The sequence below is a fragment of the Apostichopus japonicus genome, chromosome 14 (genome assembly GCF_037975245.1).
Source record: "Apostichopus japonicus isolate 1M-3 chromosome 14, ASM3797524v1, whole genome shotgun sequence".
NCBI lineage: Eukaryota > Metazoa > Echinodermata > Holothuroidea > Aspidochirotida > Stichopodidae > Apostichopus > Apostichopus japonicus.
The window spans coordinates 930,556-953,936 of NC_092574.1; the positions used below are offsets into that span (position 1 = coordinate 930,556).

The 23,381-nt window shown below is 37.6% G+C and overlaps 1 protein-coding gene across 1 annotated transcript; it reads right to left on the minus strand.

Moving 5' to 3' along the window:
• Positions 1 to 1,686: 1,686 nt before the first annotated feature.
• LOC139980038 (uncharacterized) lies at positions 1,687 to 22,185 on the minus strand. Its single transcript, XM_071991397.1, has 3 exons — positions 22,026 to 22,185; positions 19,108 to 19,280; positions 1,687 to 3,159 (listed from the first exon to the last, which is right to left on the minus strand). The coding sequence occupies exons 1-3, from the start codon at positions 22,076 to 22,078 to the stop codon at positions 2,969 to 2,971; spliced, it is 417 nt and encodes a 138-aa protein (XP_071847498.1). The 5' UTR covers positions 22,079 to 22,185; the 3' UTR covers positions 1,687 to 2,968.
• Positions 22,186 to 23,381: the final 1,196 nt, after the last annotated feature.

Sequence of the window (23,381 nt, forward strand, 5' to 3'; positions counted from 1 at the left end):
GAGATGGTTGCATGGTCAGCTATAACGGCTGCTGTTAGGTGATATAGTTAAATTATCTGAGAGGAATGCATGAAGCTGTAAGGTTTACTTTCATAAAGAAGATATGGAAATAGTTCAAAGCAAAAAAGAAATGTTGTCAGACTTTGTTAATAAGGATACCATATATTTCATTTGATGGCAAATTTAATTTTTATTGATTTAACCCAAAAGTTATTTGATAGTGCATCAAAGAGAAGAGCAATTGTTTTATAAAACATGCAAACTATAGAAGGAATCTTTACACCAAAATAAATAAAGTATAACAACTAAATTTTCCAAAAAAACAAAATTCCATAAAGCAAAGCACAAAATGTAGACATTAATCTTTCTTCCTGTATAACATCCTCTATTACACTAGAATAGGTCATAGAAAAGCAATTTTCTGATGTTCTCTTCTTACAAGGATATTTGGCAGTGGGTTGGGATTTTATTTCCTTCCAAGAAGTCAAAGACTGTTGAGATTGTTGAGGGAAAAAAGGACATGGGTATTTGTTTACATATATGAAAATTAAGCAGACTGATATGTCAAATACTTGACCTTGGTCATTGAACTGACAAACTCAAATACATGGAAAATGTTCTAATTTAATTTTATTGTAAATTCCCCACATATTACTTCAGTTAGAAACTAAGTACCACTTATGCAACCATTACCATGTAAAATATGCATGTTATTTCAACTTGTAGTTTACATATCTCTTCTCCTGATGGAGAAAGAGCAAAAAGTATGGATGATGATGAAACAAATAATGATGTGGCATGTTTCAGATCATTATGTGAGATTCACAAACAGTGATTTAAGCCATTACAAATGGGGAGAAGTTGATACACCAGATTTATTTGATATCTAATCGTGCCCTCTTCGAAACACTGTAAAACAGGACCATATTCTGACAAGTCAAAACCATCCTAAACTTACAGTATGTAAACTACAACAAAAATTTGTTGCAACAGAATCAAGATGTAAATCTCTAAGGAGTATGACAACTTGGTATTAAACAACGGTTTCAAAATAGAACAATGCCATGCACAGTGGTCAGATATATTACTAATGAAAAAAATATGAATATATAGAACTTATGCAACAGCTATCACATTAATGGTTTAATATAACTGATGACAGACAACTATATTTGACCAAACTACACAGGCATAATATTACCATAAATATGAAAGTCCTTTTAATAAGGAAACCAAGCACATTTTCCTAAATGATTATATAAATGCATGCAGAAAATTTTCTTCATAGAAAGGACCGTCGCCGCCAAATTAGGACACAAGCTGCCGGATCAGACTGACACGTATTGCAATGAATTTAGTACTGAACGGCTATTGAATATACACAGCATCCTCCCTCGTCTAGGAGTGAAAGACAGCCAGTTTCTCTGGCTGTTACATCTCATAAGGGCACAGACGTCTTGTTGCGATATTGTGAAGAAAGAACAGCCAGTGGAAGATGAGTCTAAAGCAATCTCTCAATACCTGCCCAGCATACGTAGGCAAAATCAAAAAGAAATTTTGACATTTCCTTTCTATTTACAGCAATAACAGGGTTATAACTATGCCATGAAAAGAGTACGCTAACCAATGTTTTGCTCTTATTTCTAGAGATAACCTTCCCCAAACAATGTTTTTTAAAAAACAAAATTTTTACAAAAATCGTATTCTGAGATGGGCACAAAGTGGGACCATTCATCATGAGTAAAGGAAGGTGACTTTGTGCAATCCACTTGGAAAATTCAAAGTAATGAAGTTGATACATGAATGGCTGACATAAAGTGTGAATCCAATTAATGAGAACAAGGCCTCAATTGCTAGCCAACATGATTGCATTCATATCTGTTGATTTAACAATTCACCATTCATGAACAGCAATGGATATTACCTACAACAGTTTCAAGAACTTAAATCCTAAGGAAACAATCCAATGATCTGAAAGACACTCCATACATCAACAGATTCAACAGTGCTATAAACTAACACCATTGTAAATACTTCAAGTCTGGCACACAAAGACATCTTGAGTCAATCTACTTTGAACATTGACAAGAACATAACCTCTCTCAAAGCCCTTAATATAAACGTTATTAATTTTACCAGAGATACCTGTCATGCTTTGATAGACAAAAGAATAATAAACCAGTGACTGTTGAAGCTGGCATTATGTTTGGGTGCATTGGTTTATTTGCAATGCGACAGATCTTAAGGGGATAGTCAGATAAGGGAACAACAAATCATGATGGCTATTTGTTTATTTACATACAGTAGGTACCATTCAACAACGTTTGTATTTAAAAATGATTTCTATCATATTCAAGGGCACCAAAGCAATCTGCTACAACCAGGCCTGTAGTCAGGCTGAAGCATACTATATAGCAGACTTCACTGCTTGCTGAATGGTGATTCATCATTAGGATTAGTTTAACCGCACATCTAACAGAGTAGCACACATTGTGCCCCTCCTTAAATTGCTGGTGTCCAACTCTAGGCTACAAGCCTGACCACACCTGGTAGTAGCATCTTGTTTTATTCTTTCTTTCTCACGCACATTAAGACCTCTTTTTGGTGGAATAATCCATCTATACATGTGCAAACATTCAATGGGTTGCCACGCACACAGTCTATCATACTGTAACACAGCACATAGGGGAATGAGAATTAAAGAATAGACATGAGCATTTACTGGTTTATGAAATGAAGACAAGAAAAACAAGAAAACTTCAAATGTTTTCAGGTGACTCGGTTTGTTCAACTGAAGCTACATTACTACACTAACAGGAGGAAGACTAACCAGGTCAGACCAACAGACAAAGATACCAGATTATATCACACACAGTTTACATTTCAATTCTATCACATACTACACATACTGTATGACACCATTTTAATATGCTCGTGGAATGATGCAGTGTCCCTTTCTTTCATTTCTTTAAAATGTTATCTGTGACCTCCCACCGGGTGGCTGTGTTACTCTTGTCTTGCCCTCCTGTCGTACTCGAGCTCCAACCTGGAGTTCTGGTCGATTCTGTTCTTTGGGCTTTGGAGGCTCCTTTGAGGCGGCAACTTTTCCCTGTGATGAATATTGGTACGCTGCCCCTGTCACTGGATCGTATGTTTGAACTACAAGGACAAAAGTGAGAGAAAACAACTTAATTAGTCAAAGGCGATTGTAATTAATGCAGGAGCGGCTAAACCAGGTTTCTTATGATGTCAATACTGGAAGTGTCCACTTGTGATAGATAAACTGCTGCAGCTTTTCAATTTGATTATACCACATAATCTAGTGGCCATTCACGCTACAACCTTTTACGTACTGTATTAGGTATGCTGTTTAGTCCACCCAGCTACCAGGCAGAGGAGGAGCTACCACATAATCTAGTGGCCATTCACACTACAACCTTTTACATACTGTACTAGGTATGCTGTTTAGTCCACCCAGCTACCAGGCACAGGAGGAGCTACCACATAATCTAGTGGCCATTCACGCTACAACCTTTTATGTACTGTACTTTGTATGCTGTTTAATCCACCCAGCTACCAGGCAGAGGAGGAGCTACCACATAATCTAGTGGCCATTCACACTACAACCTTTTACATACTGTACTAGGTATGCTGTTTAGTCCACCCAGCTACCAGGCACAGGAGGAGCTACCACAAAATCTAGTGGCCATTCACACTACAACCTTTTACATACTGTACTAGGTATGCTGTTTAGTCCACCCAGCTACCAGGCAGAGGAGGAGCTACCACATAATCTAGTGGCCATTCACACTACAACCTTTTACATACTGTACTAGGTATGCTGTTTAGTCCACCCAGCTACCAGGCACAGGAGGAGCTACCACATAATCTAGTGGCCATTCACACTACAACCTTTTACGTACTGTACTTTGTATGCTGTTTAATCCACCCAGCTACCAGGCAGAGGAGGAGCTACCACATAATCTAGTGGCCATTCACACTACAACCTTTTACGTACTGTACTAGGTATGCTGTTTAGTCCACCCAGCTACCAGGCAGAGGAGGAGCTACCACAAAATCTAGTGGCCATTCACACTACAACCTTTCACATACTGTACTAGGTATGCTGTTTAGTCCACCCAGCTACCAGGCAGAGGAGGAGCTACCACAAAATCTAGTGGCCATTCACACTACAACCTTTTACATACTGTACTAGGTATGCTGTTTAGTCCACCCAGCTACCAGGCAGAGGAGGAGCTACCACATCATCTAGTGGCCATTCACACTACAACCTTTTACATACTGTACTAGGTACATGCTGTTTAGTCCACCCAGCTACCAGGCAGAGGAGGAGCTACCACAAAATCTAGTGGCCATTCACACTACAACCTTTTACATACTGTACTAGGTATGCTGTTTAGTCCACCCAGCTACCAGGCAGAGGAGGAGCTACCACAAAATCTAGTGGCCATTCACACTACAACCTTTTACATACTGTACTAGGTATGCTGTTTAGTCCACCCAGCTACCAGGCAGAGGAGAAGCTACCACATAATCTAGTGGCCATTCACACTACAACCTTTTACATACTGTACTAGGTATGCTGTTTAGTCCACCCAGCTACCAGGCAGAGGAGAAGCTACCACATAATCTAGTGGCCATTCACACTACAACCTTTTACATACTGTACTAGGTATGCTGTTTAGTCCACCCAGCTACCAGGCAGAGGAGGAGCTTCCACATAATCTAGTGGCCATTCACACTACAACCTATTACATACTGTTCTTTGCATGCTGTTTAGTCCACCCAGCTACCAGGGAGACAGGCGCGTAGCCAAGGGGGGGGGAAGGGGGCAGCCGCCCCCCTTGAGCATAATTTTTTTTTTTTAATGTTTTTATGATATCGCTAGTATTTTCAAATGAGAAAATGCTAAGATGCAACTTACAAGGCCTGGGAAGTGCCATTTCCAGCGATCTGGGAGGCATTCTAAGCCAAAATTTTCATGTACGCTTTGCGCCAATCATGGTGGCGCTACGCTTAGATAGTTTTCAATGCCAAGTGTACAGTTTCGCCCCTCCCTTGGCAAATTCCTGGCTACGCGCCTGCAGGGAGAGGAGCTGCCTATTACCCGTTCAAAAGGGGGGGGGTGGGATATAAAAGAATTTATTCTCAAAAGTAACCCTTGCAGTTTTATCCTACTGAAATCTAGAAAGGTTTAGGTTCCTCCTCCCTTCCCATCTTAACTTCTGTATACTCAGCCAGAGGATAAAGTGGTATATGGGATATGGGTAAAGGTAGAATCATACATCCATGGATGTATGGATAAGCTTACTATTTATGGATGTATTTCCATGCTTAAAAATGGTCTGTAAAATTGCCACTGTTTATTGGGAAGGGAGGAGGATTTGAGGGAAGGGGAAGGAACATATGATTCATATTCACATTACACCCAAATAATTATGTGTGAACAAAACTGTTAAGACCAAGGGAAAAAATATGCTACCTGGTTCCACTAACAATGGCTGTTCCAAGTCATTTACTAGGGAGCTAAAACAGCCAATTACAACAACTGACCAACATCCACATGGTTTAAAGGCATTGAAGACTCGCCCCAAACCGTGTGCCACCCTCTGAAAAAGTTAACTTTCTGTTGCTCGCAAGTGAAGTTTTTTGATGGTCACTACAAAATGCAGACAGTAATGAAATGTGATACCTTGCTATCTTTTATCTGGACCTGAGATCAGGGAGTTCCATAACAACTCCCTGCTGAGATGTCCATTGCTGCTATGTCCACTGTGTGGTGGGTATTGAACGTAGCTGCATGTATTGACTGTACACTAGTGTCTAATTACCAACGGTAGCAAGGGATGTGTGTATTTTCTGGGATCGATGGTGGCGTCTAACACTTCTCACACCTGCTACACCTCATTCGAAACTAGGTGAGATGACCAGCATCAGACGTTTCTTTGTGCGCGAGTCTTCACTCCCTTTAAGATCACGATAATGACAACGACAGCAGTCAGTTGTTGAATGAGAACAGCACTGTGTAAGGCACCTGTAATGCACTATATATGTCTAATACACACAAATCTTCAATCTCAAAATAACACTAATAAGGCAAAATTCTTGTTTACAAAAATCCACGGAAAGAATCTGAAGAATCAATTTTCTGAAGTAGTTTCCTGTCTGTGCTGCTCAGACCGGCATCAACATCAAACTACTTCCTACTAAATATTATGTTGACTGAAAGAGGAAAAGAGTTTAAGCTGACATGTCAGCCCACTAATTGTTTATGTATTGTATTGTATGTACTGTTCAGGTAGGGTACGCTGTGCTGACAAGAGCACTCAGTAGCACACAGTACATCTATTAACAAGATATTTGCAAAGTGGAGTAGTGCACAGTTATTACACTACAAGTATAGCAGTCTGTAAATGCATTGAAGACAGAAATGGAATAACTTTTGGGAGGACCAGAGGAGGGATAAAAAACAAAGACAAAACCACAAAGAGAAGAAACTCAAGCTTGGTTGTAATCTTGTCATTTATAAGATAAAACAAAGGAATGGGTTGGCATGGGTTTAAGAATAGGAAGATATAATGGTTTTATTCATGGTAAGAGTCCCAAGATTAATAACTGGAGAGTCCATAATTAACATCAATGTGAAAAATATAAGAGTTGAAGAAACAGCAACTCTCTTGAATAATAAACACAATTTAGGACAACACAAAGAGAGACTTTGTAAACACATAAAAGAGAATGGATGTATGACATGCATTACAAGATCTGTAGTAAGGATGGAGAGGGGAGTTGAATGGAGAGAGCAATTTGGTAGCCCCCAGATCACCGGAAATGGCACTTCGCAGGCTTGAAAATGACCAACCAGATGTACTGTACATGTTGCCTGAGAACCAAGTTTTTCCCAATAGTTTTTTTTTCATCCATAACCTTTTTCAAGATTGTCACCAGTCACACATCATGTTCGACCTCTTCGCATCTCCTGTGGATCATTGCGTTTGTAGGTAATACCACGTTACCCGTCAGCCCCACTTTTTAAGGTTTTAAGCCCATTATTTGTTCACAATTCACTTCAAAACATACCCATAATGTTGCACAAAATATCATCCATTGACAACCAATATAGAATAAAAAAAACCTTCAACCCCTAACAGACTTGTCAAAATTGCACGAGTAGAGGGAAGTATGATGAAGAATGTTGGTCAGGGAATTCGAAAATTCAGACACAGTTAATTTATTGGTGTACTGTACAATTATTAAAACCTCTTATGACGGCTACATTGAAACTTCGATATCATAAAAAATCTTTAAAAAATATGTTCGAGGGGGGGTGGTAGGAAACAGGCCAAATGGAAACACATTGAACCCTTATGTGGATCATATATATGATTGTATGTACTTGCACTCTGACACAAGAGATGTACAGACATGATAATAATCATGAGTGACAACATGCTATACGGTCACAGGTTACAGAAACGACCACGAAGAGTCATTTACCTCTTGCATGTGTTGAATGAAGTTTTAGCCACCGCCATATATTATTTGGATAAATAATCTCACGCATTATTTTCTATTTATAGCCACACAAAAAGACTATGCCACTAAATATTGGGGGGATATTAGATGCTATATCCCTCACCTAACATATTGGGGGGATATGTCCCCCCTCCCCCCCATGATCGCCGCCCATGGTTGCACTGCTATCCTCTGCTATCTCCATTCCACCCCTCTCTTCATTCCACCCCTCTCTCAATTCCACCCCTTTCTCCATTCCAACCATGTATGTTTGCACTAACCTGTTCCTAAGTCAAGATACTGTAGATAGTCAATACCTACTGTACGGTACATACAAGAAAACACAGTGTGTTTACAATAACCTGTTCCTCAGTCAAGATAGATAGTCAATACCTACTGTACGGTACATACAAGAAAAAGGGGTGGGTGGTCTGTGACGTCATCAACATGGACCTTCATGTCACATATTCTTTACAAACATTCATGTTCTTTGCTTTAATATGTTGCTTTTCACAAAATTAATAAATCTCACAACAATGTAAGGATGATCAGATGTAAGAAGATATATTTACGTACCTCCCTTTCTGGATCATTTGTGCAAAAACATTCTCCGTTTAATTGCCACAGCGATGTCATTTAGGCTGCCATCACTGCCAGATACATTACAGTACACTCAATTTATTTCACAAATCAAATTCATATCTGTGTAATATTTTAAGAAAACTCAATTCTTTTACAAATCAACCATAAAATATTGTAACCGTTGTCCTTCATTTATAGTCCTTTACAGGACTCTGATCACAGGAGAATAAGAAGCACATCTTCAAAACTGCACTTTACCTTGGGTTGTAGTTTAGCACCATTCAAACCAGGCTATGGGAATTCCTAATTAGCTAATTACGAATCTTTCAATTGTACACTAGAAGGACCAGCTAATACAGAACCTTTTGTGGCCCTCAAAGCTGTTTATATTGATATGTAGACCTTGGCAGATTTCCATCATCACTGCTGTGAGTCTGATAAACTGAAGTAACAGATGTTTTAGGATCAGCACATATTGTAATCTGCCCATTACCTATAGATCATGAACAGTTCAATCAGGTTGTGGCAAATTTAACACAAAGTATTAAAGACTTTCATATGTTTCACAGTGACTACAGTTTAATACCAAATTACAAACAAATATCAAACAAATATCCTAGGAAACTGTTCCAATTGAATTAAGCATATAATAAATACACAAAAGAACTTGAACAAACGAACGATTTAGACACTTTAGGGGGTAGAATGAGAAGGAAGGACATTGACTGGAGGGGTCCCGTCATAGAGGGCGCATAGTATGAACAGGTTATCAGTTCATTCTTGGTTGTGGGGAGATACGTAAGCGAGGAGCACAGTGTTCAATTCTTACACAAGATTTGAAACAGTTCAGTTTTGATGTCAGTCCAGTTTTTGGAAAAAGAGCTCTTTGAATGTAGATAGTTGAAAGGACTTTGAATATTATATATTATATATTGTATATTATATAAAAAAGAAAAACTCCAGTCAAGTTGTTCAACTTTCTGACAATGTGAAAAGAAAGAGCTCTTTAAGATGTCCTAAACACTAATATGGATCCTTCCACCTTGATTATCCTATTGAACTGTGTTGAAAGACTTTATGCATACACTGGCAGTATAGCAGCAGGTGAAGGCATTTGAATTACTGAATGTCTGTACAGGCTGTACAACATCCACAATAATTTAACTTGTCACTGCAACAAGCTATTGTATGCTATGTAACAGACACAGCCTTGACATTAAGATCCTGAACTTGAGCTGAGTTGGAAATGTACATATATACCTACAATAACAACTAATATCCTATACACATCTTCACTCTCTGATATAAACTAAGTGCACAAAAACTTAGTAATGGGGGTGCAGTGGTAATTTAACTGGCAAACCATTAATAACATATTTTTAAAGATATCAGTAGATTTGATTGAATGTGAGGAGGGGACAAACTGACAAATGTACAGTATTAAAGAGATACAGTAAGTGCAGGAAAATAGTGAATTCTTGAAACCTGAAAAATTACGTGTAGTCTACTACTTCCGGGTGGTAGATCTACGGAAGGAGGAATTAGTGGGTGTGGCCCAGGGAGCGAGGGCGCAGTGCTAAAACGTTTCCAAATGTGTAGTTAGGTAGACAGGAAAGTGCAATTGTGGAGTGGGAGCCAGGTAAGAGAGGAGCGAAGTAAATCCTGAAAACTAATGTCAATAACAAACACCACATTTCTATTGATTCTCATCCAATCTCTTCCCTTCCCCCTTTCCCGCCCCCACCCAAACCTCCTCTTATTCCCATGGTTACCTGATGATGCAGTACACAGATTACACTGATTAATAGGGATTACTGCATTTCTATCTATGTTTTCACAAATACATTGAAACTACAGTGCTATCTGTATAATGGTTTTGCACACAAAGTAATACACAGTGAATATTGTTTTAACCATACAAAAACTTATTTTCATTTTCATTTTTCCAGTTGTAACACTAAAGATTTGAGACTTGAAACTACTTGAACTATATAAGTGATCAATATCACCGAACAGTCTCATATGACATTCTTTGTACAATTTATTTTCAGCATAGTATCAAAGTTTTGCCTGCTTGATGTCAATGCCACAGCTGTACACTGAATGAAATCACTGGCAGTCTCATAAATAAAGAGAAAGTAATATAACTCAGAAAGGTACTGTAGCCAACAAATAGCACAAAGAAGTCAATTATAGAATAATTACCAACAAGAGTGCTTTGGCTTTGCAGAGACAGGTAGTGAGGAGTAAAAAAGAAGTTTAGCATCTACCCATCAATTATAGAACCAATTATCTGTTTTGCCACAAACTGACATATTGTAGTATTTATGTTCATATTTAATTTCTTTAACTAATTTGAACTAATGGTAGTCCACTTATGTTTTTAACACAAGTTTTTGAAACTACTTTTCTGTGGCTTATATCTCTCCACACTATGTATGTGTATACTGTACTCAGATGTCGAGAAGGCTTTGATCATTTTGAGTCGCAGTGTGGTAAAATGCTCTGAGGCGGACAATACAATAAGCATCAATTAAAGTTGATACAAACCTGGCCAGGTTAGATGTTGGTGTTTCTTAGGAGCAATACTGCACGTATTAAGACATTGATCAGCTACCTAGTTTCTTCAAAGGAGTATCAAATTAAATACCATCAATTAAATTTGGAATATATTACAATTTTACTTGGAATTATTTCAAATGGTTATTTCTGGAAACTCTACAGGATAAACTGTTACATTATTGAAACAATGGTATAAATATGTAACTTTACTTCTACTAACCCTAATGACTATACAGAACTACAGACATTTGTGAGTGAGAATTCAATCAACAGAACTGAGTAGTTGCATTGCATGACTTGTATGAAACCCTGCTGTCATTCTGCAACTTAACCTGCTGCGAGCGATCATCACTGTAATTTAATGGCAAGGAGAAAACTACTTAATCCTTCCAGGTCATACACAGGAAAGGAGCCTGTATGAGTCACTGTACTCAATGTCAACACCATTGTTTGCACTATTAGCATATGATTTGATGATCCAATCAGAGAGCAACGAAATATTTAGTACATGGCCAACAAAAACTACCTGTTTTGACATAAAATGTGATGACATGGCATCTTGTTCTATCTATATCTTTACTGTGAAGTACAGTATGCATGTACTGTCAAGACCATTAAATGGATGACCTTGCCAAACAATCATGTGCTTAAAATTAAAACTACTGTAACTATCTTACTAATTTAGAGCAAGTGAGTTCAATTGTCCAAGAATTAATTGACAACCAGGAAACATCAGAGATTTCAAAGTCTTCTTTGTAGCACTCCCTTGTTGTGGGCATCAACCATTTCATTCACTGATAAGGGTTTAGCAGTATAGATGAAGGAGAGTTACATGATGTTGTTATATATTGTGAAATATTTTCACACCTTCTGCCATCTTTAGGAAGAAAAATTTATCTAGTATACATGTAAATGACAGAGAAAATGTATCATTTGAGATAACTTGTTGATTCCTTGGAGCCAAGTTTTGCACTATTTGAGATAACCTGGTGACCCCTTAATGCTCTGATAAGAGCGGTTTGAGTGCAGTTTAAAGCAAGACCTATTACGTATCTGAAGCAGATGACTATGTTTTGTTGAAGTCCTATAGAGCCCCTTCAAAATGCTAAACTGAACTGAATTTGAGCAAACTTTGTTCAACCAAAAGAAAATCATAACACTGGAGAATCCACAGATTAAATGTAGCTTTAATTTTGGAGTTTAAACTGTTGACCGTAGAGGTCACCTCTACCAATTCTAATAGGGTTCTTGCATTCACCAAGCTGGATCTAGATAAACTTAGTATAAAGTTCAATGAAGATGTACTTTACAAGATTTTCTGACTTTGACTTGAATGTTGACCGCAAATGACGTTTGGCCTTCACCAATTTTAATAGGGTTCGTGTAGTCACCAAGCTAGATCTGCATACCAACTATGAAGTTCAATAAAGATGACTTTTTGAGCTATGTTTTCAGATGCTGACCTTTGTTGACCCCAATGACCATGAATTTCACAGATAACAATAGAGTTCTTGCACTCAATAAGATGGATCCACATACTACGTTTGAAGTTAATACACCCTGAACGTTTGAGTTTAAATGTTGTTTGCAAGCAAGTGTCACACACGCCATCACCATCGCACAGATTCCTGCAGCCTCTGGCAAGGAATCAAAAGGCACTAGCATTATCCTGCCAGTGTACATTACGAACATACCAGGCAGTTAACAGTCAAAGAATTGGCATGATATCTGTATCTAACATAGTATTAAGTACTGCTCATTATCAACATGTGTTACTAAACTCCTAGCAATAGCCTACACAGTAACAGATGTGTGTTGTAATTCAGCAAATTGACAGTGAGAACTTGATTTGAGCCAGCTTTTATAGGCATTTGCAGTATTCAGCAATGGCTAACCAAAAAGCCAGTGGGCTTATTGTGATTCCTTGCCAATTGAGATTTTAATGACAAGCTTTTGTCATTGTTGATTAAATTGATCAGCAAGATTCTATCACTGCATGTGGACTTACCTGCTATATATGTAAACTTACCATGTTTACAAGCTACTTTTAGCAAAAATCAACTCAAGCCCTGCCCCGTAACAAATGTGCATAATATCACACATTATCATGTACCCGCTATCTACCAACACCTTCACACAAAGTATGATTCATGAGATGAGCACCAAAATCAATAGGGTTCTTCTACTCAGTATGGCACATCTATGTACCAAGTATGACTTCAATACAACATGCCATTGTTGAGTTATCCTGTTTTCGAGCCAAGGACGTCACATACACACACACCCACACGCAATCACCATCGCATAGATTCCTTTTACCTTCGGGCAAGGATTAACAAATTGTGAAATTCTAGGGCTAGATCATTTATTACACTACTTACTGTACTCCTGTTAGTCCTATACTAGGGCTGGATCATTTATTACACTACTTACTGTACTCCTGTTAGTCCTATACTAGGGCTGGATCATTTATTACACTACGTACTGTACTCCTGTTAGTCCTATTCTAGGGCTGGATCATTTATTACACTACTTACTGTACTCCTGTTAGTCCTATACTAGGGCTGGATCATTTATTACACTACTTACTGTACTCCTGTTAGTCCTAAACACATCAAACTTTGAGAATGGAAAGAACTGATCACCCATGACTTTTACAAAAGTACCATTGACCTCCACTTACACACAATAGGTAATAAATATGTGCATGCAGCTTATAGTAATTAATGTTTTGAATTGTAAACAGAGACAGGAAACCATGCACTTTACTCAAGTCTAAATATTCCATTTTTGTGAATTCTCTATGAAGTGGCAATTTAAATTAGGAGGAAAAAGTATCTTGGCATTAATTATTTAATGATCGTTTTATAAAACAATGATTCCCGAACACTATGTAGACTATGCAGCTGTGTGTCATTTCTCTAAGTACTAATATTGACTAATAAGTAGTAAATCATTAGTAATTTGACTAAATACTTATATTGACAATCACGTCATGTTTGCTAACCATACCTGTGACAAGATGAATTGCCAGCACTGAAGAAATGAGGTGTGAGCCAATTACTTTGCGCTACATACAGTACAATACATTGTTAAGTTCTCTAGTGCTATGTAAAGTGACGATTGCTTCACATTTGCATTTAATTAGGCTTTGCCTATCAAGTTCAGTATCCTTTCATATGCTTTCCCTACAGCTGGGATATCCTATAAAGATTCCATCAACGAGAATCTACTCCTTCTAAAAAGTGACCTCATAAATGCTGTTTGCTACATCGCTTATGATTAAGTGTCTCTGGCAAGTGCAATCCGTTTATGGAATATAAAATACCCTAACGTAATAATGTGCTCTTTGACGGACTAAAGTCTTGCTGACTCATCTCTACAGAGAGATGATGGCTATAGTGCGATACATAAGAGCTGCTCCAATTCCCTTAGGTATCACTTGCAAATTTTATGGCCTCGATCTCAATCTCATCTTTCAGTTTAAGTTACTGCATTCTTACTGCACTGTTTGCACCTTGCAGACGCTGCGAGACACTATCGCTCACTTTCCCCGATAGAGACAATTCATAAGTAAACAGTGATTCAAAATCTTGGAAAACACATCACAGAGGACGGAAAAGGTGATAAACATTTCCATACATGTAGAACGGTGAACTTACAATGGTAAAAGTCTCATGTGTACAGCATGTGTTGGGTTAGACAATACACTGCAATATTCAGTTAACCGATGAGCATCAGAACTAACACTGTGAAAACTGTGCACAAAGTTGGGTCTTTCTTTTGGAAAAAACCTTCAGTTAATAACTTAGAAACGTAGAAAGTAGAAACAGAAAAATGTTAGAAAGACTTTGGTTGGTACAGTAGGATGAGGCCGATCAGTAACCGGTTGCTAGAGATATATACACAGTGTACTGTAGTCCTATTAAGTAGGGTAACCAGTTCACTCCACAAATGGTTAGCACGACAGCTTACAGTACGGTTGTGGGGAGACAGGTAAAGAAAGAAAGTAAAGTAAATCTGACAATGTCAAAATAACAGTGTAGCAGTATGAGAAAGTAGATAACACACAGGTTAGAGAAAATCAACTGTGTAAACCAGACAAGATGCTGGTTCTTTGGATGGTAGAATGAGGAAGGGCATTGACCTGGGGAGCCAGTCATAGAGGGCCCGCAGTGTTAAGGTTACCAGTTCATTCTAGGCACAGTAGGACGAGGTGCTAAGGTTGTGGGGAGACAGGTAAGCAAGGAGCAAAGTAAATACTACTATATTACTTGGAACCATTTTGCACCAATTTATGCAAATAAGTATTATCATATTTGCCTTTTCATAAGTCTAAAATGTATGTTCATGAATTTACATTAAAACAAAACCCACAATTTGTAGGACTTCATAAAGCAGGTTCTCCACACATAAAGAGTTTAAAATGCTGCACTCCTTGTATGAAATCTTTGGATAATGACAACAACAACAAAATTACTATGGAAAGCCAATACAGACAGTGACTTCCTGCATTGGTACAGTTAGTATTACAAGTTGTTAAACGGTACATTTCTGTAACACACACATTGTCAGTTTATGCATTCAACCATATCCTATGAAGATTCTCTAAAACATCTTTCATATGAAGCACGCAGTCTGTGCAATCAGCATACAACACTGTACAGTAGGTGTGATTCAGTATGAACTACAGTGTGAAGTATGAGCTTGAACGATCATTGGCGTAGCTACTGTACACGTAGTTAAACCAGTCCACAGAGGTACAGTGTACATATTACACAGCACTCAGTAAATTGCCAGTAAATAATTTAATAAAAAAAAGTAAAATTCATTGATTCCATGTTTGGATTGGCAAGCTGCACAGTATCAAAAATGAGATTTAACTATTAATAGATCTTGTATTATTAATGGACATAACACGAGGAAATATGTTTCGGTAAATCATAATTGCACTGTCTTTGGACACTGGAGAAAGCAGAAGCCTGGGGATAATTTAAGTGTTCAAATTTTCGTGAGGTATTTTTTTTAGTTACTGAACCATTGTCTCATACGTACAAATCCTATGGTTCCTGTGTTCAAACACTGCTACATTTGCACTTTGAAGCAATTTGTTCATGATGCATAGCACTGTGCAATGCGGTACCAGATATATACATAATTCCTTGGAAACCCATTTGAAAAATGCTATTTGTGCTTTTTTTTTTCATTTGCATTGATTATGCATTTATGTGGATTGCATGAACCCTACTGTATATACTTAGTAACAGACAACTGTCCATAATGTCTGTTACACTGCAATACCGTGTACTGTACCTACTATCCTGGTTATGCAACAAAGACTGTTCAAAAAAGAAAACATAAACTGCACTGTTAAGTCATTAGCAAGTGACAAAATGCCTGAAAAATGTTTTATGTTGAAATATGATCCAATTCAGCAACCACTTATCAAAATGACAAAAATGTTCGGCCTTTCTCTGCCTTACTTCATTGGGAAAAGACAGGCAAGCAGTAAAACATGTTTCTATAGATGCGTCCAAAAGACTTCATGACATTCAATAATTAAAGATAGTTATTGTAACTAATTTAAGAAATTGTAACAAAACTTTTTGAAATATTAATTTATGGTTACTAATTTTGGAAATTTCCAGTCAGTAAAATTTCATTGTCAACTCATATAAAATATTGTAAGAATATTTTTCATTTCCATTTCATTTTCCTCCAAAATGTAATGAAGTTTTGAAGATACACCAAATTCCACTGAATTAATTCCCAAACTTCATTCCTTCCTTGGCAAATTGATTTGAGTCATTTAGAACTCTCTGGTACTCTGTCATCAATGGTATACCAATAATAATCATTATAAAAGCTGAGTTATAGTGCAGGCCAGGGTATTATATCACCCTGTCTCAGGCTGTCTGTAGGTAATAATTCCATGAAAACCAATTCTACATCAACAAGATGAAAGGTTCCACACATACCATCATTGGCGATGACCATCTCATAATTTATGAAGTACCTTAGGATAAATTACAACTTAAAGAAGCATGTTGATGAATGAAGAGAAGTCAAAACCCTGGGATGATTCCAATCCGGTTCTGCATTGCAAAATGCTTTGAAGCAAAGTCCGCAAATTGCCACATAGGCCTGTGCTAAAAGATAAAGCATGTATTGTATGTACACAAAAACAAGTATAAAGTTGAGAGCATTACAAAACGGCTACACAAGATTTGAACTCTAAATTATTCCCTGATTCATTCACTATTTTATTGTTAATACGTTCTTACATACTGTACACTACAGAGTACAGATCTGCACACCGGTATAATTTTACAAGCTTTATAATTTAATAATTTATGCTACTTTTCTGTTTTCTCATTGAATCATCTGAGAAAAAATTATAGGTAAGAAACAATATATATCAATGATGCTTTAAAAGATCAAAATATACCCATGTAACAAAAACATGTATCAATAAATAAATTACACACATTATGCCTGTAATAAAATAACATTAAAGATCTCTAAATATTATAAGAAGCGCAATCACCCCAATAGTAATAAATATAATTTAATTCTATCTAGCAAATACAGAGTTTTTGGGTGTAAACAATGGCAAAGTCTGTAAATATCGCTAAGCAGTTCAAGCTTTCATTACAAGGTAATTAAGGTCTGCAGTAACTGCCTTGGAACTCACATACATTTCTACAGATCTGGTTTTATGCATTGAGTTCCATAGTCGAATTGAAAGGTCAATATAAATCCTTCATGTTTCTTTAAGCGACAAAGAGAATGGCATGTTGTCATCTGCGGAGTAAGTCTATCTACCATTTTTATTTATTTGTGTGGAGTGATGATTAGTGCATTCCAATGATGTATTGTCATGTGACTGACGAAGGCACCAAGTCAGGAGTTTGTAAAGTGAAATTCTTTGTCCTGTCCGAACATCTTCACATAAAACATGATTTATAGAGAGTTAGGCATAGACTTCATCTGGGGACAAATTAATGGCAAATGACAAATTAGGCTGAAATGCCATGTTTAATAACATCTCTGGGATGCACACAAATGCCACCAAGATACATACACGTCCAATGGATTTATATATGATTTATCATCTCAAGTACATTGCGATAATGGTTATAGAGTAGTGAAAAGGAAGATGCCATTTAACAACAAAGCAAAAGGCAGGTAGAATCAGTGATGAACTTACATTCTGTTATTTGTCTTCTTTTGATTCTCCTCTTATTTCTAACTACTGAGTGACTGAAGTCGCCCCAGCTTTTACACATAGAGCCATCAACTATAAATTAACTTACATATCTAGGTCAAAGAAGCACAGACATAACCATTATGTCCTTATTGTGTTATTGAATCATTGGTCACTTCATAATTGACACTGAAATTACAACAAATGGTGTTTTTTTTTCCAGTCATGGCAAATATGACTCCATTAGGATATATTATGATGGCATTATAATGTACTATAAACGACTGATATGGCGGAATATAATGAATCCTAAGCACTAAAAATTACATCTTAGTATTTAGATTTTTGTAATCAAGCATAATAACTCTAATCAAATAAAGCTCTTCACTTGCATTGGGAATAAACAGCTGATAGCTACTTAATCTGAAATATTGGTCTCTCTTGATACTTTGTCTAGTCCCTCATCCAATAATATAGGCTTCTGTATCATGTAGTAGCACTGAAGTGTTTATAGCAGGGCTGAAGATAACATGAGATGCTCGTTATGTAAACACACAAATACTTGGTTAGGTTTGAGTGGTACAATCTGCCACAATTGATCAGCTGGGATTATAGACATCAACTCTAATATCTTCCAGCCCCCCCGATATTAAGTTTTATCTCTACGGTAACAAAGGAAACTCATCAGAATATGTAACTTCCTGTCAATGTTGAATGGTCTATACATCTAAGACTTTTAAGCCAGATCCCAAAACTTACCTGGTTTGGATAAATATCAGTCACACAGCAATTGCAAAACTTTTCCTGTGTCTCAAGTTAGTTGGTAACTATTTGACACTGACCATTCCCATGTACACCAGTTGTAGAACCCAACACCCCGCACCTCCCCCATTCATCCTGCTCCCCCTACTCATCCCATCACCAAAAGTGATACATTTCTTAATGTATGACAATTGCAAATGCAAAGGGGGCAAAACTTAAGAAGTAGTTGTGATAATGACCTTTCAACACTCAATGTTCATGTATATACAAATCAAACGTCAACCTTTAACATCTGACAAAGCTTCTTACCAAAGGTTCAACACAATGCCTAGAATTCAAGTCCAAAAACAAAATTGTTTGAACATTCATTTGCTTGGTTTGAATCCCATCTATGCAGTATACACTTACTACAGTACTAGTAAAACTGTTTTGACATACAAAAAAAAAACATGACTTACATGGTTTAATGGGTTGTGGGGGACCTTTTTCCTTCTGCTGGTTTGGCATCCGTTTCTCGTGGATAGATGGTGTAGATGACACAGGTTCAGCACTGCGTCTTGATGGCATCGGTCCTGCATCAGGACCGCCGAACAGTGTTATGTTAGTTTGACCGCCAGGTGGTTGGGCGACCCTGTGAAAAATGAAAGACAGAAGAATGATTATAAAGTTTCTTATTTAAGTCTGCTAGTAATGTATAGTCAAGGGACCTATTATGACCGACTTTTGGAAATTTCAAATTTTACCATGAAGCGATGGAAAGTAAACCAAACTTAAAGGTTGCTAGCAAGTCTCCTAATGTGTTTTTCACAAAAGTGAAGCCAAATCATTACCATCAATGTAACTTCTTTTGTGTTTTAATCTGCTAGACTATTTTTTGCTTTTGTCCAATGAAAAGAATGAAAGAAATATACCCACATTATTCTGTCCATCAGACATCTACAGGGTTTCCATGACCTGAGGTGACGTCGAATCACAGTTAAACTACATAAATATGACCTTAAAGGCATTGAATATTCGCCCCAAACCGCGTGCCACGCTTTGAAAAAAGTTAACTTTCTGTTGCTTGCAAGTGAAGTTTTCTTCTTGTCACTACAAAATGCAGACAGTAATGAAACATGATACAGTACCTTGTTATTTTTTATCTAGACCTGAGATGTCCATCGCTGCTATGTACAGTACACTGTGTTGTGGGTATTGACCGTAGCTGTATGTATTGTCTTAGTTAGTGTCTAATTACCGACAGTAGCAAGCTGTGTGTGTATTTTCTGGGATCGATGGTGGTGTCTAACACTTCTGTTACACCTCATTCAAAACTAGGTCAGATTACCGGCATGAGACGTTTCTTTGTGGGCAAGTCTTCACACCCTTTCTAATATTGCCAATCAGTGAGATTCTCTAACTATAAAGATAGTCTATGTTTTCAGAATGGAAGAGATAGGTATTGAAGCAGCAAATCGTAATGACTAAGTAGTGAATTTTTGTATCACCTTTTTTTGCTCATATATGAATCAACTAATATGTGAGGCAATGATGTAAGTGTTGGACTATTGAAATACCATGGACCCAAATTTTGGGAAAAGAATGGAGGAAAGGCATAATCTTCTGGAAAACTTAACATTTCGTTTACACACACATGCAGGGATGTGCCCATACTGGGAGGCACTGGGCAGCCCCGCACAGCACTAAAAATTTCCGCCCAGCACTGTTTAAAAAATCGTGAATCCCGCCCGGCACTATTTTCATCTAAAATCCTGACATTCCTAACAATATATTCAACATAAATTGGGCCTAGTCTAGATGCCAAAATCATACAGACTAATAATGCATCAGTTACGCATGCGAGAAACATTACTTACGGCTCACAATTGGTCCCTTGTAAAATCTCTTTGAAACAAACTAATAACTTTTACCAGGTACGTAATAAATTTCACTAAAACAAAAATAAAAAATGTAAATTGTTAGCAAAACTAGTGTATGTGCATAAAAAGCTACACAAGTGCCAGCATTTGGCATCTGAGCACCTTCTCACACCCCCTCCTCTTTAGACCCCTCCCCCAGGACGGCAATCAGTATACCCGGCACTCAGGAAATCGTTCCACACTGCACAGTGCTTTCCCTACAACAGCATGAATGCAAGCTTAGGCCTAACAGGAAGTGACATGTGTGTATCCGACAGAATTCCCTTTAGAACTTTCTTATTTTAACTTTTTTTTATAAATTTTGTTAAGTAAGTTTGATATTAAAGCAACTTTGGGATAACTATTTACAGTAACTCATTAAAGGGTGTGAAGACTCGCGCAAAAAGAAACGTCTAATGCCGGTAATCTGACCTAGTTTCGAATGAGGGGTAACAGAACTGTTAGACACCACCATCGATCGCAGAAAATACACACACACATAGCTTGCTACCATCGGTAACTAGACACTAGTGTATATAGTCAGTACATACAGCTGCGGTCAATACCCACAGCACTGTGTTCAAACAATACAGCGATGGACATCGCAGGTCCAGCTAAAGATAACATGGTACCACATTTCATTACTGTACTGTCTGCATTTTTTAGCGACACGAACAAAACGTCACTTGCAAGCAACAGAAAGTTCACTTATAAATTCAGATGGCCGCACGCGGTTTGGTGCGAGTCTTCAATGCCTTTAAACATCACCCAAGTGAATTACAGATGCATTTCAACTCTTTATAAGTAGACTGTGCCATTGTGGGCTTCAAAGGCGTTGTTCATTTAGCCTAGGGATATATATGCTGTCTCCACAAACTATGGACAGGCCTTGACTTTTTCACATTGAAAACTGTATAGCCTAAGCCCTAACCTAGGCTACATTCGATTCTCCCCTGCATTACTAGAAGTTATTCATAGCCTGAGGCCAGCCAACATCAAGCGAAATATGCTTAACTATAGGCCTAACACAGTTGAACTATGAAAGAAAAGACAAATAGGCACAAGAAATGTCAAGATGGGGAGGGGTCCTGTTATTGTTAACTTAGTGTTACTGTTAGTAGCTTTGCATTTTCAGATAACAATATTTCAGTCTGTTTGTTATGTACAGTAATCGTCGTGCTAACTGTGGAATAGTGAAAGTGTTTTAGCTTACAAAACTGTCAAAGGGTAACAGATTTATAGGAAATAGGCTGGCTGTGACCTTTGCTACTGAAAGGACTAACAAGTAACATTGACAAGAAGTAACACAATCAACTAACCACTGTGTTGGGCTCTCGTCATAACATTCGGTGTGCAAATTGCAAGTGGTATGATTGCGTACGATATCTTTGTTGAAAATCACACGTAAAAAGTACAAAGCGCATGAACCTAAGCAGCGAAATATTAATTATGTAATATGGCTTGATAACACTACTTACTTTGAAGAAGGTCTGCTTTCGTTTAAGCCTTGTCTAATCTCTGTAGAAGTCATTTTTTCAGTTTGAAAGTTAGTTTCCTTATCGAGAAAAATATTACCACCTTGTAATGTTCATCCACTAATACACTGTGTATAAATGAAGGAGTTTGGAAATCAATTCAACAGAAATTCGTATTATTGTATACTGCCCTCTATTAAAGGCCTCGGCCAACGATGACTCATCTATTAACTGCGATCGTAAATAAGAAAGAAGGGACCGTACGAAAAATGAAACCGAAAGTTTACGCTCTAGAGGGAAGGACGCCATCACATCCTTAGTCACTAGATACAAATTCCAAATAGTACCAAAATCGAAGATGCAATGTTTTTCCGTAATAATTTGCAAGGATACTCTAACTATAACACCGCATAACTTTTTTAACCGGATCCAAAGATAGCGAGGTGTAGCTTGAATCAAGTTTCTAGATTCAAAAGAAAACATTTGTTTCTTAGGGCAAAATGTAGACTAATTTGACGGTAAACTCAATTCAGCCTCTGAAGAAGATCCTACAAAGATCGAAACGTCAGGACCACAAACTTTTACACAAAGTTTGAAGGTGTTTGTTATTGTTCATTTCAATGTCACAGTAGAGCGTCTCAATCAGTGTTCATATATGAAGAAAATATAATGAGCCGTGTAAAATGACCCGTGTCTTATGTTGTACAGTGGGTACTTAATGTGTTCTTCTCTGCCAAATACAAAAATGATTTTGTAAAATTTGGATTATTGTTGCAATCATTTTTTCTCCTTGATACATGTCATATTCCTCATATACTTTTCTAAGTGTGGTGTGGAACTATATATATTGCAATCTTGTGAACCACCTGTTGCGTTATTGTTTTTTCGTTGTTGTTTTTACCTTATATTACCTTATACAGGCGCGTATGCAGGATTTTTTTTTAACCCGGGCGCGAATTACTATCTAGCCAGAGTGCCACCATCGATTAAAGATAGGAAGGATACACTATTTTTCTAAATATTTTCTTTGAAAATGAATAATCAATGATAAAACTTTGTTGCTGATCGTCAACATATTTGCAGTTCAGATCAAACCTGGTTGTTTGAAGCGTGACCGGACAAATACCCCCAGTCAATAACCCCCCGGACGATTACTCACCGGACAATACCCCCGGACAAATACTACCAGGACAATTTCCCCCAGGACAACTACCACCCGGACAGATACCCCCGGACAATTACCCCCGAGGACAAAAACCGCCGGACGAATATTCCCCTGGACATATGCCGTTAATTATAGGGGACGGATGCAGTCACGGATACGACTAACCATTTTTAAGTTTTCTTCTGAGTAATTTT